The sequence below is a fragment of the Lactuca sativa genome, chromosome 7 (assembly GCF_002870075.4).
Source record: "Lactuca sativa cultivar Salinas chromosome 7, Lsat_Salinas_v11, whole genome shotgun sequence".
Classification (NCBI taxonomy): Eukaryota; Viridiplantae; Streptophyta; class Magnoliopsida; order Asterales; family Asteraceae; genus Lactuca; species Lactuca sativa.
Genome location: NC_056629.2, coordinates 21,620,207 through 21,635,752, shown reverse-complemented (window position 1 = coordinate 21,635,752; position 15,546 = coordinate 21,620,207). Strand labels below are relative to the sequence as shown.

The 15,546-nt window shown below is 38.9% G+C and overlaps 2 protein-coding genes across 4 annotated transcripts; one reads left to right on the top strand and one right to left on the bottom strand.

Moving 5' to 3' along the window:
* The first annotated feature begins 1,463 nt into the window (after window positions 1-1,463).
* On the top strand, window positions 1,464-5,339 carry LOC111890944 (heat shock 70 kDa protein 16). Its single transcript, XM_023887022.3, has 10 exons — window positions 1,464-1,621; window positions 1,837-3,061; window positions 3,220-3,426; window positions 3,536-3,631; window positions 3,726-3,875; window positions 3,988-4,191; window positions 4,292-4,438; window positions 4,528-4,647; window positions 4,739-4,860; window positions 5,000-5,339. The coding sequence occupies exons 2-10, from the start codon at window positions 1,898-1,900 to the stop codon at window positions 5,106-5,108; spliced, it is 2,319 nt and encodes a 772-aa protein (XP_023742790.1). The 5' UTR covers window positions 1,464-1,621; window positions 1,837-1,897; the 3' UTR covers window positions 5,109-5,339.
* Window positions 5,266-7,774, bottom strand: LOC111890945 (protein DETOXIFICATION 40). 3 transcript variants are annotated; one of them, XM_023887023.2, is made up of 7 exons: window positions 7,408-7,774; window positions 6,655-7,286; window positions 6,485-6,541; window positions 6,137-6,375; window positions 5,951-6,069; window positions 5,644-5,730; window positions 5,266-5,551 (listed from the first exon to the last, which is right to left on the bottom strand). In XM_023887023.2, exons 1-7 carry the CDS (start codon window positions 7,726-7,728, stop codon window positions 5,486-5,488), a joined length of 1,521 nt encoding a protein of 506 aa, XP_023742791.1. In that variant the 5' UTR covers window positions 7,729-7,774; the 3' UTR covers window positions 5,266-5,485. The 3 variants fall into 3 exon arrangements, 2 of the variants coding, with proteins under 2 accessions (XP_023742791.1, XP_042752349.1); XM_042896415.1 differs by having other exon boundaries at window positions 7,359-7,549; XR_002850052.3 differs by having other exon boundaries at window positions 5,488-5,551; window positions 5,644-5,717.
* Between the last annotated feature and the right edge of the window lie 7,772 nt (window positions 7,775-15,546).

Below are 15,546 nucleotides of genomic sequence, written 5' to 3'. Positions count from 1 at the left end.
TATGATATTTTAGGAGTATGAAAGCCTTCCAGAAAGTATGGATGGGTGGGGGAAAAGGATTAAGAACTTAAATGCATTAAGCTGCCCAGAGCGTTTCTAACGACGTGTCACTTTTGTTGTCACGTAGTGACGCAGGCCGATCCATGACTGCTTTCTCTCTATTGTGCCACGACATGACCAAAGGGTGGTTACGACGTGGCGACCGACTGGATGAGTTTTTGAGTGTTGACTTTGACTGGATCGTTGACTTTTTGACTAAGTTTGAATTTAGGTCATACTTAGGGGTTTCAGTTGTAGTTTGAGGAATGGTCATTGTTTGTTGTGTACGTGACCTGTAGAGTTGGTGATCGGATCAATGACCATTACTGTTATCTTCTAGACTGCAAGGTGAGTTTCTCACTATACTCGTAGGTTGAAGGAATGAATGTCGGCCTACTAGATTGTATTATGTATCATTGTGTATAGGATGTTGATATGCTATAGTGGTCTATTAGATTGGTAAATTTGTATGATTACTTGTACTTGTTGGTAATTTATTTCTTATTTGCATATGTCAATATAGTGTGGTTGGGTTGAGGCGTTACGACTTTGTGCTGCAGGCCAACAATCCGATGGACAATCTAGTCGGGAGACTATGAGCCGAGGGGTAATCCAATTTTATATTGTAGGCTCGGTGTGTAAGCATTGTTTATGTATTATTGTGCAGAGTAATTTTTTTTTTTTGGGAGCGGAGGGGGGGGGGGGGGGTGACTCACTTAGTTTTGGCTTACAATTGATAATTTCAAAGATTTCAGGTACTTCTGATGATAGCGAGAAGGCGAATGAATGATCACATACATCCTCTTATTGTTCTATGTTTTGAGAGATTGACTTGATACTCTTGTTTTATTAGATATGGTTTGAAAACATTGGTTGTTTACTTTTGGTTTCCAGTGGAAACGTGTTTATTAAAATTAATTAAAAAAAGACTATGCATATATATTTATATATTCTATACTTTAAAATATGTTTTTCATTTTATATTTTATTTAAACGTTTTCACATATATTTAATAATATGCTTAAATAAAAAAAAAACTTTATAAAACGTTAGTTAAAATGCAAAAATCTGTAAAAGCATTTTTTTTATATGTGTTAGATTTTAGACCGTCTGGTTGCACAACTATATTAATAGTTATATAATAAAAAAAAAAAAAGTTTAACAATTTGTTGGTTGTTAGACCTCCTACTTGATGCATTATATTTGTTAAATGTGAGACCAACTAGTTGCACAGTTATTTTAATGATTACATAATAATACTAAAAAAATAAAATAAAATTAGAACGTTTTAGCTTTAAAAATACGAAATCCAGGTCGATTATCCCTAACTAACCAAGGCGCCAAAATTATACCCAAACGTCAACATAAACTAATCAGTAATCTAATCACTAGGAAATTGTTTCGAATTCAATACGATGACTTCTGAGTTCTGATTACTGGCAGTTGACTTCTTCAAAAATTTGGAATTCAATACCGACGGGCTACCCGATTTCCAACGACTGGCAGTTGATTTTTGATATCTATATATACACATATATATTTTCTCGTAAAAGCTCACAGTTAGACTTGCTTCAACCTGCAGGTACGCATCCTTCATCTTAATCGTACTTTTGATGCTCTTGTATTCAATCATCGTATTTAATTTTGTTCGTGTACTTGAACATTACGGGACCTAGTTTAAAGACATTTGAGCAGTTAGAACCTATAATCACGGAGTTTTAGTTTTGTATATTATTGTTTTGTTTCGTATGAAGTTGTTTATAAACTGGATCTTTGTTTGAACTTTGAATGAATTAGGTGTCGATAACTGGTAAGAATTTGAAGAGTAGACTTGTGTGGACAAGATAATTAATTAAGAATGAGTGTGATTGGGTTTGATATTGGGAATGAGAACTGTGCTATAGCAGTTGTAAAGAGTGGTGCGATTGAGGTGCTGTTGAATAATGAATCGAATCGTGAGACGCCAGCTGTGGTCTCGTTTGGTGAGAAGCAAAGGTTCATGGGTTCTGCAGGGGCTACATTTGCTACTAAGTTTCCAAAATCAACCATTTCTCAGATCAAGAGATTGATTGGAAAGCTATATAACGAACCGGGTGTGAAAGAAGATCTTACGTTGCTACCTTTCGAGACCAGTGAGGGCCAACGTGGTGGTGTTTTGATCCATTTGGAGTACATGAATAGGAAAATGACTTTTACGCCAGTGGAGATTTTAGGGATGTTGTTTTCACATCTGAAGCAAATGACAGAGAAGAATCTTGAGTCTCCTGTTATAGACTGTGTGATTGGGATTCCATCATATTTCACAGACTTGCAAAGGCGTGAGTATCTTCATGCCGCTTCTATTGCTGGTTTAAGACCTTTGCAGTTGGTCCATGATTGTACTGCTGTTGCATTGGGTTATGGTATGTTCAAGACTGATTTCCTTAAGAAAGGACCAACTATTGTTCTATTTTTGGATATTGGCCAATGTGACACTCAGGTCACGGTTGCTGCTTTCGAAAAAGGGAAAATGGAAATATTGGCTCATTCATTTGATCCCAACTTGGGAGGTAGAGATTTTGATGAAGTCTTGTTCTCACATTTTGCAACACAATTCAAACAGCAATACGGTATTGATGTTTACACCAATGTTCGTGCTTCTATGAGGCTTAGGACTGCATGTGAGAAGTTAAAGAAAGTTTTGAGTGCCAATGCAGAAGCTCCACTTAGTATCGAGTGTTTGGTTGATGATAAAGATTTGGTTGGATTCATTACACGGGAAGAGTTTGAGAAATTGTCAGCCAAATTGCTAGAAAGAGTTACTGATGTTTGTCATATGGCCATAAAGGACTATAATCTACATAAGATACATACAGTTGAGCTTGTTGGTTCTGGGTCCCGCATACCATCTATTGTGTCAAAGATATCTTTTCTTTTTAAAAGAGAACCAATGAGAACATTAAATGGCAGCGAATGTGTTGCTAGAGGATGTGCTCTTTATTGTGCAAAGCTTAGCCCGACTATTAATGTTCAAGATTATGAGGTTTTTCTTTTGCAACCATCATATATAATTTTCTCTTACTTATGCTTTAATTATCTTACATAAGCCAATTAAAACTACAACAACCTTTAGCTTTTGTGACATATCTTAATTAATTCAGTAGTATGTAAATAAGTTAAGTTGGGCCTAATGGTTTGCAGATCAAGGATATTTTTCCTTACTCAGTAGGACTCTCTTTTGTCGATGGTGAAAACAGAAGACACCCAGAACTTATGCCTTTTCCAAAAGGCAGCTCATTTCCAATGAATAGAGCAGTTTCATACGATGGAAATACTACAGTTTCGTGTGAACTTTTCTACACCAACAAGCCGGATTCTGCAGTATCAACTAGAGTTGGTCGTTTCATGGTAAATGCATGTTTGATATATCTATGTGTGCACTACTTGCATGTTACAATATTGTATTGCTTCTTTTTTAAGCATTCCAACTTAATTATATAAATGTTCTTTAATTTAGATCAGTAGCGATCAAATCTCTGGTGACAAAAATGCGAAGGTCACAGTTAATGTGAAGCTTAATGTCCATGGAATTGTTGAGATACAATCTGCATCGGTGAGTATTGTTAGTTTGTTTCTCAAGTTTCTCTAATGTTGAAATTAATTTAACATATCATGATTTCCTTCTCTTTTTTTGTTTGTTGCTTCAGGTTTTAGAAGTTATACAGCCTCCAACTGATAACTCTTTTCAAAGCCGGACGAAACAGCTGATAATAAATAAGATTGGAAATAATTTTGGGTGGAATGATGATGCTGCTTATAAACCCACTGATTCCACCCAGCTGTTTAATCCGCGTCATGTAATCTAAATTTCTGAATAAATTAAATTCTAGTTTTTTTTTTTTGATGAATTGAAGCTTTTTGTATAAGATAGATATATAAGCCATGGCAAAACATTGTTTCACCATGCAGGCTGTAGAACCACGAAGACGAAGCAACAGGGGCATTGAGCAGAAGCTTTCAGTGTCTGAAAATCATCATGTCCTGACAACAAAAGAAGAGATAGACACAGCTCAACAGAAAGCACAAATGTTTGCAAAGCAAGACATAATGGTGGAGAAAACTAAAGAAAAAAGAAACACCCTCGAGTCTTTTATCTATGACACTCGCACCAAGGTAAATATTTTCTAAATAATTAATTAATTTGTGTGCATGAATTTTACCTTTCGATTATAAGAATATTGCATACAATTTGATCCAATATTTTTTATTTTAGCTTTCGAGTTCCTACCGAAGCATGGCAACAAAATCAGAGGTGGACATTATCTCTAACCATCTGCAAGACACCGAAGATTGGCTTTATGAAGAAGGCGATGATGAATCTGAACAAGTCTATATCAAAAAACTTCAAGTTCTCACAAAGGTGTTTAAATCATATGCAATTTTTAAACTGTTGATTTTCTTCCCAAACACCCTGTATACATATACATCTAATTACATATGCTTGTGTAGTTATTGGTTCCAATCGAAGCTAGATACAAGGATGACAATGATAGACAAGAAGCAATAACAGCTCTGCAAACTTGTATTCGAGAAAATCTTCAGGCTGCTCCATCTCATAAGAAACAAGAGGTATCAATTAACAAGCTTTCTAGCATCGTTTTTGATGATTGAGAAGGGCTTTTAGGTCTTTTGCTCAAAAACTTTTCGTGTTTTCTGGCAGGTTAACTATGAATGCAGTATAGTTCAGGGGTTGGTTAACCGTCTCTCGCAACCGCAGGATTCATTGACCAAAAACGTATACTACACAAGTATCATCAATGGAATCACACAAACTTTAAAGGGGTTCGTTTCTTGTTATTCATTATTTCTTACTTATAATACTTTTCGTATATCAGGGGAATCTTATATAATGTTTTTCATCTATCATGTGGAATTTTGTTTAGCAATTCCTGATGTGCTACTTTAATGTTAATTTCTTCAGGAGGTGTGAAGTCATATTGAATCCTAAACCTTCGCTTCTGAATTATGAAGAGCCTGTGGACTCATACCTACAGCAGAATCCCAATTATCAGATGCAACTTGATAATTGATCATGCAGATCTGTTTAGATTGGTGGGATCAAAGTAACACATGGTATTTGAGTTTCCCTTTATAATCTTTGGCTTCTGTTTTGAATAACGCTTTGATGCATATGTTTGCTGTTTACTGTTGTGTGAGTACTTTATATTTTTTGAGCTATTTATGTACTTGACAAGTTGTCATATATTATACTTATGAAAACGCTGTACATGCTTTGGAAATACACTGTATCTTTTCTTATCTTTAATCGACTCAAGCTTTGTTTATGGTTTTCCTGCATGTTTAAGGATATTTTTGCAATTTTTTTTTATCATGTGCTAATTCAAGAAATGATATGGGGGTGTGAACGTTTAGGACTTATGACTGATCGACTTTGATGACTTCTTCCTCATTTCTTCAAAAGAGTTTCTTTGTTTGCTTCCCATTTATCCAAACGTTTGCTAGCTTTTTCCACCTGATTTTCAAAAACATCCTTTATTTCTGTTTTCAAGAAAAAGAAAAAAAACTCAAATATAAAAGAAAACCTATATTATAATATTCAGTCACCTCTTTATTCCAGTCCGTACGAAACGTTGACCAAAGTAAAATAACGGTTTGCATTGCAGTTCCTCCAATCATCCCTGACCATATTCCCTATATATATATATATATATATATATATATATATATATATATATATATATATATATATATATATATATATATATATATATATATATATATATATATATATATATACACACACGATAATTGTAAGATAATGTTATGAGAAATTAAAATGCTCATACATTGTCACATTGATGTCTTTTTTAAAAATAGTACAAACTAGTTGATTGTAGTGTACATATGGTACCTTGACTCCGAGGTTGAAATAGAAGCCCATAACACATCCAAGTGGAATGCCCACAACATAATAACATCCGACATTCACATACGCCACAAATGCTTGCCATCCACACCCAACAGCCACTCCTTCAATTTTATTTTTAAACTCGGATTTCTTAAGTAATTGAGAAAATTATTATATATATTATAATACCTGATAAGACTGGTTGGATGCCATTGAGAATAATAGTGATGGCCAATAATGGACAAAGATCTGACACTGCATTCGCAACGGTTTCACCACTAGTAAATGCGTAGCTAATAACATGTCGCGTTGACAAAACAATCATCGCTTCGACTACGGATATAAGAAATGAGACGACGGTCACCGTTACAACCGAAAAGGCTGCGGATTTTGGATTTCCTGCTCCAAGCTCGTTGCCAACCCTCACACTTCATTATATCAAAGTTTGATTTATATTGTTTTACAAAAAAAACATATAAAACTATTATTAGAATTATGTCATTTATTATTCGTTAAAGCTTTAATTAAAAAACCAACCTAGCAGCTGCATTGAACCCAACTGAGACCATAAAAAGCAGTGCACTGACCCCCATGCTACATAAAATTTATTATATGTAACATACAAAAAAGCAGTTATTAATAAGTTTAAAATGGCCTAGCAAACGTTATTCGATAAGGCGATATGTGATGAAGATCATGAGACTTACCAAACGGAAAGTGCGTCTAATGCTAACTGGGGATCCTGAAGCAACCCTGCAATCAACACTAGTATTTGATAATACCATGTCTCCAAGCACAACATCACAGCAGACCCACTTGACAGTTTTACAAACTCCCATAACCCACAGAAAGCATTAGAACTGAACCCGTTCCATGTCTCCTTACATCTATCGCTAGTCAAGATGTAAACGAACTGTGCAAACACTATGATCCACCATGACAAGCTTAGAGTCAACGAAGCGCCAATCAAGCCTAACCCGAACTTGTACACCATGACCCAAGAAAGAATCAGGTGCACAACTAGGGCTCCAGCTGAAATATATGCACTTGGCGCCACAATACTTTGAGCTTGAAGAAATTTCTGTATAGGAAAGTTAATGGCGTATGCGAATACTTGAGGAATGAGACCATAGACGAATAGGGTGGCTGCTGACGCCATTGATGGCGACTGACCGAGTAAAAGCAACATTGGTTTAGAAAACACGTAAACCAGAGTGATCGGGATTCCTGTGATTGTAAGAACGATCACGGATCGTTGAAGGTATACTCCAAGCATATCATATTTTCGTGCCCCAAAAGCTTGGCCACATAGCGTCTCCACTGCACTGCCCATTCCTAGCTAAAAGCACACATACCAAATTACCAATAATGCGTTAAATCATACACCGACACTTGGAATTCAGAAACTCACCATGAGACTGTAGGCAAAGGTGGGCACTGGCAGGAATTCAGAAACTCACCATGAGACCATAGGCAAAGAGTTGAATCCCCTGGTTACCAAGGGAGGCTGCAGCGAGTTCTAGATTGCCAAGCTGGCCGGAAAAGATTCTGGTGGACATAGACATGGCGTTGTTGATAAGGTAAACCATCACCGCCGGTGCAGCCAGCTTGTACAGAAGATTAAGTTCAATCCTGGATGCCACCAAAAGCCGGTTCATTAATGGTGTCTCTGTTTCGGAAAGCACCCTCTCCAGCTCAGCACTGCCACCATGTCCGCCGGCAGTACAGTCTTGAATGGGTTCTACGAAAGGTTGATGAAGTTCGTTATTTTGGGACTCCATTTTTGTGCAAATAGATGGTTGGCTTTGGTTTCTCTTTTTATAGAGGAAAAACAATTTCTTATGCCTCTCTCTCTCTCTCTCTCTCTCTCTCTCTCTCTCTCTCTCTCTCTCTCTCTCTCTCTCTCTCTCTCTCTCTCTCTCTCTCTCTCTCTCTCTCTCTCTCTCTCTCTCTCTCTCTCTCTCTCTCTCTCTCTCTCTATATATATATATATATATATATATATATATATATATATATATATATATATATATATATATATATATTGTGTGTGTGTGAATGTATGATCAATTCAGACCAATCAATTTGAAAGGGGCAATTTCGGTATTTTGTAATTAATTAATTAAGTATCCAAATTTAAGAAACTAATAAATAGGAGAGTAATCAAAATATTTTTTTAATTGTTAAATATAACCAAATTAAAAGCCTAGAATGTAGACGTGAATTGAATTGATTAAATAAGAGTTGATCTTCATCTTCATGCCTTGTAGGTCTTAATCTTCATGCCCAATTTGGTGGTACCCACATCTTTATGTTTAATTGGTCGATATCATCATCTAAACCTTCCCCCATTCCACAACATCCACCATTTCTACCACTTAACATCTTCTCCAACCCACCACCTTCAAGCCATATAGGAATCAAACCTGCAAATCGAATTGAAGTGGGTCGGTCGATTCTTTTTGGATTAAGGGTTGACTGATTTTTTTAGGAAAAAAAGGCTAATTGATTCTTGTGAGAGGGGATAAGGGTATCAATTTGTTTGGGGAATTAAAGATGGCTACTCTAGTTTCTATTTGATACACATACATACTGACTTCACTATTCGTGTTTCTTTACAAATCAAAAAACGAGGTCGAAGTTTGCAGTGAAAGTTCCTCACTTGATATTCCATATATAATTGTTTAAAAGAAACTCTAGCACTTTTCATTTGACCTAAAAGTTCGAGACCTGTTTGGTGAGTATAAGGGAGTGCTTGTTGCTACAACGCCCCCACTGACAGGGTTCAATTTAGTGCTTCCTTTCGTGTTTCTGCTTTCGTCTCACTTCTCAGTCACCACACCATCGTCGATGGTGACCACTGTTTGCGTCCTCTGTTGTTGCAGAGCCCTCATTGGTGACTAATGCTTTATTCCTAGATCGTTACCATTTGATTCTTCTGCTGCTCCATGCCCCTTATCTTTTAGAGGGATCTACTATGGTGGTAAGCTTTTAATTTGGATTTCAAAAGTTCAATAACAATCGTATTCTGTAACATCTGGTTTCGAATCGTTTTCCATTGTGGGGTGGTCTTCAAGGAGTGGGTATTAGTAGGCTTAGAATCCTTGAAGAATTGAGGTTGGGCTCATTTGGAAGTGGATGATGTAGTTTGGATGATCCGGGTATTAGGTTGTGTTTTGGAGCCCAAGGGTATCAGCAAAGGAGTTGGTTCGAGCATTTTATGAATTTTGGATTTAATTTTGGTTGGTTTTTAGACTAAATAAAGTTTATAGATGTGTAGTTCTTCTCGTTACATTTTCGTGGATATAAAGAACGTTAAAAACGGATGAAGGATGCAAAAGTTATGACCATTTGAAGTTGGAGGGGTGTTGGGCCAAAACGGGTACGCATGGCGTACACGGGAATTTGGACGTGGGTGCATTTGGGAACGACCTGCGTTCCCTAAGGGAACACGCTGCTTTCATCTGGCCAGATTAAAACCCTAATTTAGGGTCTTGGACAATATTTAAAGAACTTAACTTACCTCCAAAGCATAGATATTATTCAAAAGGAACGATCCTAAAAACTAAACACACATATATAAGCAGGAAAACCAACATAAATAAAGAGATAGGGAGAAGCCTGGGGGAACATCTTATTTCATAAATTCCTTAATTTGGAACCTTTGCATGGCTCAAAAGAACTCAAAAACTAGATTTGGCATCATACTTTCACAAAATGGAGATAAACACATGCATGGTTGATCCATAACCATCAAGATGCTAAATTTATGGACTAGGGGTCTCAAAAACATCAAGAGAAGCAACTCCTAACTTCTAGAGTGGAAAAACTCCCACTAGATCTCATTCATAGGACCAAAAGTGACCAAAAATCCATAAAGACTAGATCTAAGCATACAATGTACAAGTTCCAAGATTTATACCTTAATGAAGCTAGAAATGACGAGTAGAATTTGGATCTAGAAGCTCTCCCTTGGTCAAAGTTTCTTCTTCAAGACTCTTCTTCCTCAAGGCTCACCAACACACACTAACACACACATACAAAGATAGTCAGATCTTCTCTAGAGGGGTAAGGGTTTCGGAATAAGGGTCAAAGGGTAATGGAGGCTGAGAAATGAGGGTATCATGGATCATAATGTTGCTTAAAGAGGGACCAAACCCTAACATTTATGGTTTATCCCCTGGGTGCATACGCCCAGTGTACTCCTACTTTTCTGAAAATGGCAACAATGACCCCTATGGATAAAATTTCCAAACTATTGACACACCAAGGGTCAAAAATGAACATTATCTTGAATCGGGTGTTATAGTGAAAGCTACGACTACACCCGCAGTCTCAAGACACTCTATCACTATCTGACCACTAGTGAATGCTATGGCTACCCCCGTAGTCTTACAACACTTCCTATGCTAACTAACCACTGGTGATTTCTACGGCTACCCCCGCAGTCTTACAACACTTCCCATACTAACTGACTGCTAGTGAATGCTACGGCTACCCCCGTAGTCTTACAACACTTTCCATACTATCTGACTGCTATTGAATGCTACGGCTACCCCCGTAGTCTTACAACACTTTCCAAACTATATGACTGCTACTGAATGCTACGGCTACCCCCGTAGTCTTACAACACTTTCCACACTGGGTCGAACGCGCACTCGACCTAACACACAACTGAACTTGATTCCTAACCAGAACTCTAACCTGGTTCTCGAAACCTGCTATCACGTAACCTCATTGTATCAGTACCGTACCCATGCTCGTGATCAAAGCGTCTTATTAAACCACAAAATCATCTACACCTTTTGGCAGGGTGAGAATCGGTGCCTCGCACAACCGCTGTCTGAGAGTCTCGAAGGCTGCTTGCTGCTTCGGCCCCCAACGAAAGGCCACCAACTTCTTGGTCAGTCGGGTCAAAGGAACCTCAATCTTGGAGAAGTCCCGTATAAATCTCTGATAATATCCCACTAGACCCGGGAAGCTCTAAATCTCAATTGGAGATCTTAGAATCTCCCATTGCATCATAGCCTATATCTTGGCCGGATCGACCAGAATACTCTTCTAGTTGACAAGGTGCCCAAGAGATTGCACCTTGTGCAACCAGAACTCATAGTTGGAGAACTTTATAAAAAGTCTCTCCCCCACTTAGATTCGAATAAGTCTTCACAGTACATAAGAATGGAAGGATTCCCAATCCTTCTCATTTTCTAATATCCCACTGATGACAACCTGAGCTTACCAATGCTAGCGATTAATCACCAGTTAAACCTTAAGATTACCCATACTCGGAAATCTTGATGAGTACTCTTTAAATTTGGTCCAATCGGACACCCCAATCCATCTCCCATGTTGTCAATTGAAGGTCTCAATCTTCACTCTGGCTGACGAATCCTTGTTCCCACTTCCAATCTTGCAGTACCACTAAACTCTAACCGAACACAACCCATGCGAAAATACAATTCTCTTGAACATGCGATGACCAACCACTTATGCATCCAACACTCGCAACTGACTCCACTATCTTCATGCTACCAATCCTTTCCTAGCACGGTAGTGCTTGAACTCTAAAGTTCTTCCATAGACAATTACCGACCATACCTGGACAATGATAGAACCCCTGAACGCTGACTTCACTGAAGAACTATCACTCCAATCCTGATCCAGTATCCTCTAAATAATACTCCTGCATAGATCCCGACAAAGATCCGAAATGATAACGGTACGCGCGGAACCCACTCCGCAAGATGCGTCCCTCAGTGGATTCATTAAGGACCTTTCGGCATGTAGGATGGCATATATGATCCTTGATAACCCAAACACTAGCAGAAAACCGACCCGAGATCCGACTTATCCAAACTCGCTCACAATTCCAAAGCGATACATATTCCCAACATCCATCTAGTAGCAGTAAAAGATGACATACCTGCACATTTGGAGGAATCCTAGTCACCTCCAGCTGACATGATCAACCCTGCCACACCTGTAGCAGCCTAAACCCTTGGAGTGACAAACCCCCTCGTGTACTTTCTCGTACGCGTTGCACTGACTCAGGCCCTGCTGGCCTTTCACCCGATGATTAGAAGTCATGGGTCTCTACTCGGGACCCTCTACTATACTCACCTAGCACGAACCTCTCTTCTCAAAGTGCTCCAAATCGATCTCGCATCTGCAACCTCTTGGAAATCATATCCTTCAGGGTCTGACACCTCGTCACGCTCACTAGCTCACTTTCCAATGGCTAAGCTGCAACAACAGGAACATCCTCTGTCCCTAAACTGAGTCACAAACTCTTCCCTGAAGCTTCTTAGATTCTCCAAGACTCTCACTGATTCGATTATGGATCCTGTGCTTTCAGTAGTACGGGCCCAATACTACCTTCCACACCTATCCATACTTTCCTCAACAATCCTCCCGAATCCTCCAAGTCACTTCCTCAACAGGTACACCCAAGTCTCACTGAAGCTCACTACTAACCCATTGAATCATATCCCAGGCTTCCCTAGGTTCTCGATCTCGTCCTGGCATCAGCTGCTGAAGAACTCTCCACAATGGCAGTCATCTACCTCCTAGATGTCGTCACATCCACTTAGTAGTTGACTCCCATCAGTTAAGAGTTCCACAAAGCACAAAGCAAGTAGCATTCGGACAATGGAGAAATCTAATCAACATATTCCAATCAAATCAGTCTAACCTCTTGACAGGGATCTATAGTAGCATGCAATTCTAAGGCTCACACAATTAGGCATAACCTAAACAGGCTATCCTATCACTAATTGATCAGTACTATCATGCAGCTCAACAAGCACATACAACAGGCATGTAAGGCATCCTCCCTAGATCCTTAGCCCTAATCTAGCATGCAGTTCTCATAATCATATCATATCATAACATAACATGTATGGGTATTTTGGGGAAAACTTACTTGAGCTCGGCTGATTGCACGCATCACACACTTTGTTCTTTTCAAAGTTCTTTTCTCCGTCCAAATTATTTTCAAATTCTTTTGATAAAATGATTTTCTTTTGACAATTTTCATACCAATCCCTCAGGTTGAGTTCAGACACACCCGAGAGTGTGCCTGAATCTCTCAAACCAAGGCTCTGATACCAACTTGTAACATCCCAAAATTCAAGACCAAAAATTTCATTTTTAATTAACTTATTACATAAAACCAAAGTGTGAATAATCAAAATATAACATTATGAAATCATATCAGAGTATAACCCCAAGGATCTCGTGTGCGGAAAACATAGTGTGATGCGCTGCGACCAAGCTGACTCCTTTCCTTTGAAACAAAGTACCTGAAACCAAAACTGTAAACCATAAGCACGAAGCTTAGTGAGTTCCCCCATCATACCACATACCACATAACACTATCGGTATCTCTCAACCGGTAACTGCCATCGGTATCTTTCAACCAGTAACCGGGGACTATTTCACCCCTACCACTATCACATAATAATGTGTCATAAACATACTGATCACGTACTAACATCATAAACATGTTGATCACATACTAACATATCATAAACATGCTGATCACATACTAACATATCATAACATACAGATAACCATTGCATGGGTTCTGTATACCCCTTCGGTATCTTTCAACCGATAACTGCCATCGGTATCTTTCAACCGGTATCTGCCATCGGTATCTTTCAACCGGTATCTGCCATCGATATCTTTCAATCGGTATCCGCCATCGGTATCTTTCAACCGGTAACCGGGGACTATTTCACCCCCTACCACTATCATATAATAACATGATATAATCATACAGTCAGGCATTTCTGGGGTGCTGACCTACCCTTCGATCCTAACGACCGAGTCAGGGATGAACTATTCCCTGCTACTACCACTGACACACATATCATATCACATAAGCATATCACATAAGAATATCTCATAAGCATATCAATAAGCATACCAAGATAATTATCACAAAGACAATTATCTACCAACTACCCCTGTTGGTGGGCCGACATTGTGGCCTTAGACCCACCCCTACTGGAAGGTAACTCACCTAACACTGCTGAAGTCCCGTAAACACAATCCCACACTGCTGTAGTCCTGCAGACTCAACCCCAGCTGTTGGATGACAGGTTCCCAAACTATCAATACCAAAATAACACCCAATTAATAATTGGGCCCCAACATATAACCATGATACATACTTGGATAATTACTACATTACCCCAAGTTTGGCTTATTCAAGCCCAAGGCCCAAACCATAGGCCCAAATTCCAACTAGGAATCAAGGCCTAACATATGGCCCAATTTTCCAAATTGGGCCCAAACCCCTTACATGACTTTATTCTAAGGCCCAACATCACATATAATCATTAAAACCCAAACTATGGCCCATCTATGGCCTAATTTTCCAAATTGGGCCTAACTCCTCATATGGGCCTTACCTCAAAGCCCATTAATTATTCTAGTCCAATTGCTTGACTTTGGATGGCCCAATAATAATCCAATCATCAAGGCCCAATAATAATCCAATCATCAAGGCCCAACAATAAACCCAAGTGAAATTAGGGTTTCATATAAATAATGATTAGGGTTAAGTGTTTCTCACTTAACCCATTAGGGACCTAATCCACTACGGACTTAATCCATTAAGTCCAATATTGCCTATATTAATTTTTTTTCCAATGATTATTATTTAGTATTCCAAATTATTAAATAATTCCCGTGTGTCTCGATTAATTCCCAAAATTAGGGTTTCAATGGCATTAGGGTTTTCCAAACCCTAATTAGGGTTTCCAACCCAATTACTAGCCAATTATCAACTTGTTGGGTTCTTAGATCAATTAGGGCCTTATTGGGCGTATTAAGCCCACTAGAATAATATTAAGCCCATTAGGGGTTTCATTAAGCCTATTAGCTTTATTGAGCTCATTTGAGCTTACAAGGCCCATTAGGGTTTCAAGCACCCCTCCCAAACGAATCAAATCACAAGGAAAACACACTGCCACCCGACATGGCGGCCGGTGGTGGCAGCCACCACCCTAAGATGGTGGTTTAGTTTTCTTTTCATTAATCCAATCTGTTACAGTTACAAATCCAACCGATTAACACACGCACAAACCCTAATCTAATTACAACCACATACACACGAAAATATATCCACTCACGTTGGTGCACGGCGGCAGCCACCATGGCTGGTGGCCATGGTGGTTTCTTGACAAGTCTGGCCAACAGAAAATGACCATACACCCGATTACACACTCATGGCGGCGACAACAGCGGACTTGGGATGGCAGCCACCACCTCACGGTGGTGGCGGTGATTCCTTTGGTTCTCAGTCAATCAGCCACACATACCAGCAGCCCCACCCCGGAAATGAACTCAATACCCACCTGTGGTGGGCACTTAGGGGTGAGCGCGGTGCGGTTATTAGCCAAAACCTCACCACTAATCGCAAATGCGGTTAATCCATTTTCAAAACCGCATGGTGCGGTTATTTTTGCGGTGCGGTTAGACGGTTATTTTTACGGTGCGATTTTGTTTTTTTTGTGTTGCGGTTATTAACAACATGGATTTGGTGCGGTTATTTTGTGTGGTTTTTAACCATAATTTAGAGCTCAAATAGT

Excerpts from the sequence above, each read along its gene's own strand:
- LOC111890944 (XM_023887022.3), top strand. The coding sequence starts at position 1,898 with ATGAGTGTGATTGGGTTTGATATTGGGAATGAGAACTGTGCTATAGCA. Across the intron at positions 3,876-3,987 it reads AGCTGTTTAATCCGCGTCAT|GCTGTAGAACCACGAAGACG; the intron begins GTAATCTAAATT and ends TTCACCATGCAG. Across the intron at positions 4,192-4,291 it reads TCTATGACACTCGCACCAAG|CTTTCGAGTTCCTACCGAAG; the intron begins GTAAATATTTTC and ends TTTTTATTTTAG.
- LOC111890945 (XM_023887023.2), bottom strand. The coding sequence starts at position 7,728 with ATGGAGTCCCAAAATAACGAACTTCATCAACCTTTCGTAGAACCCATT. Across the intron at positions 7,287-7,407 it reads TCTTTGCCTATGGTCTCATG|CTAGGAATGGGCAGTGCAGT; the intron begins GTGAGTTTCTGA and ends GTGTGCTTTTAG. Across the intron at positions 6,542-6,654 it reads TTAGACGCACTTTCCGTTTG|CATGGGGGTCAGTGCACTGC; the intron begins GTAAGTCTCATG and ends AATTTTATGTAG.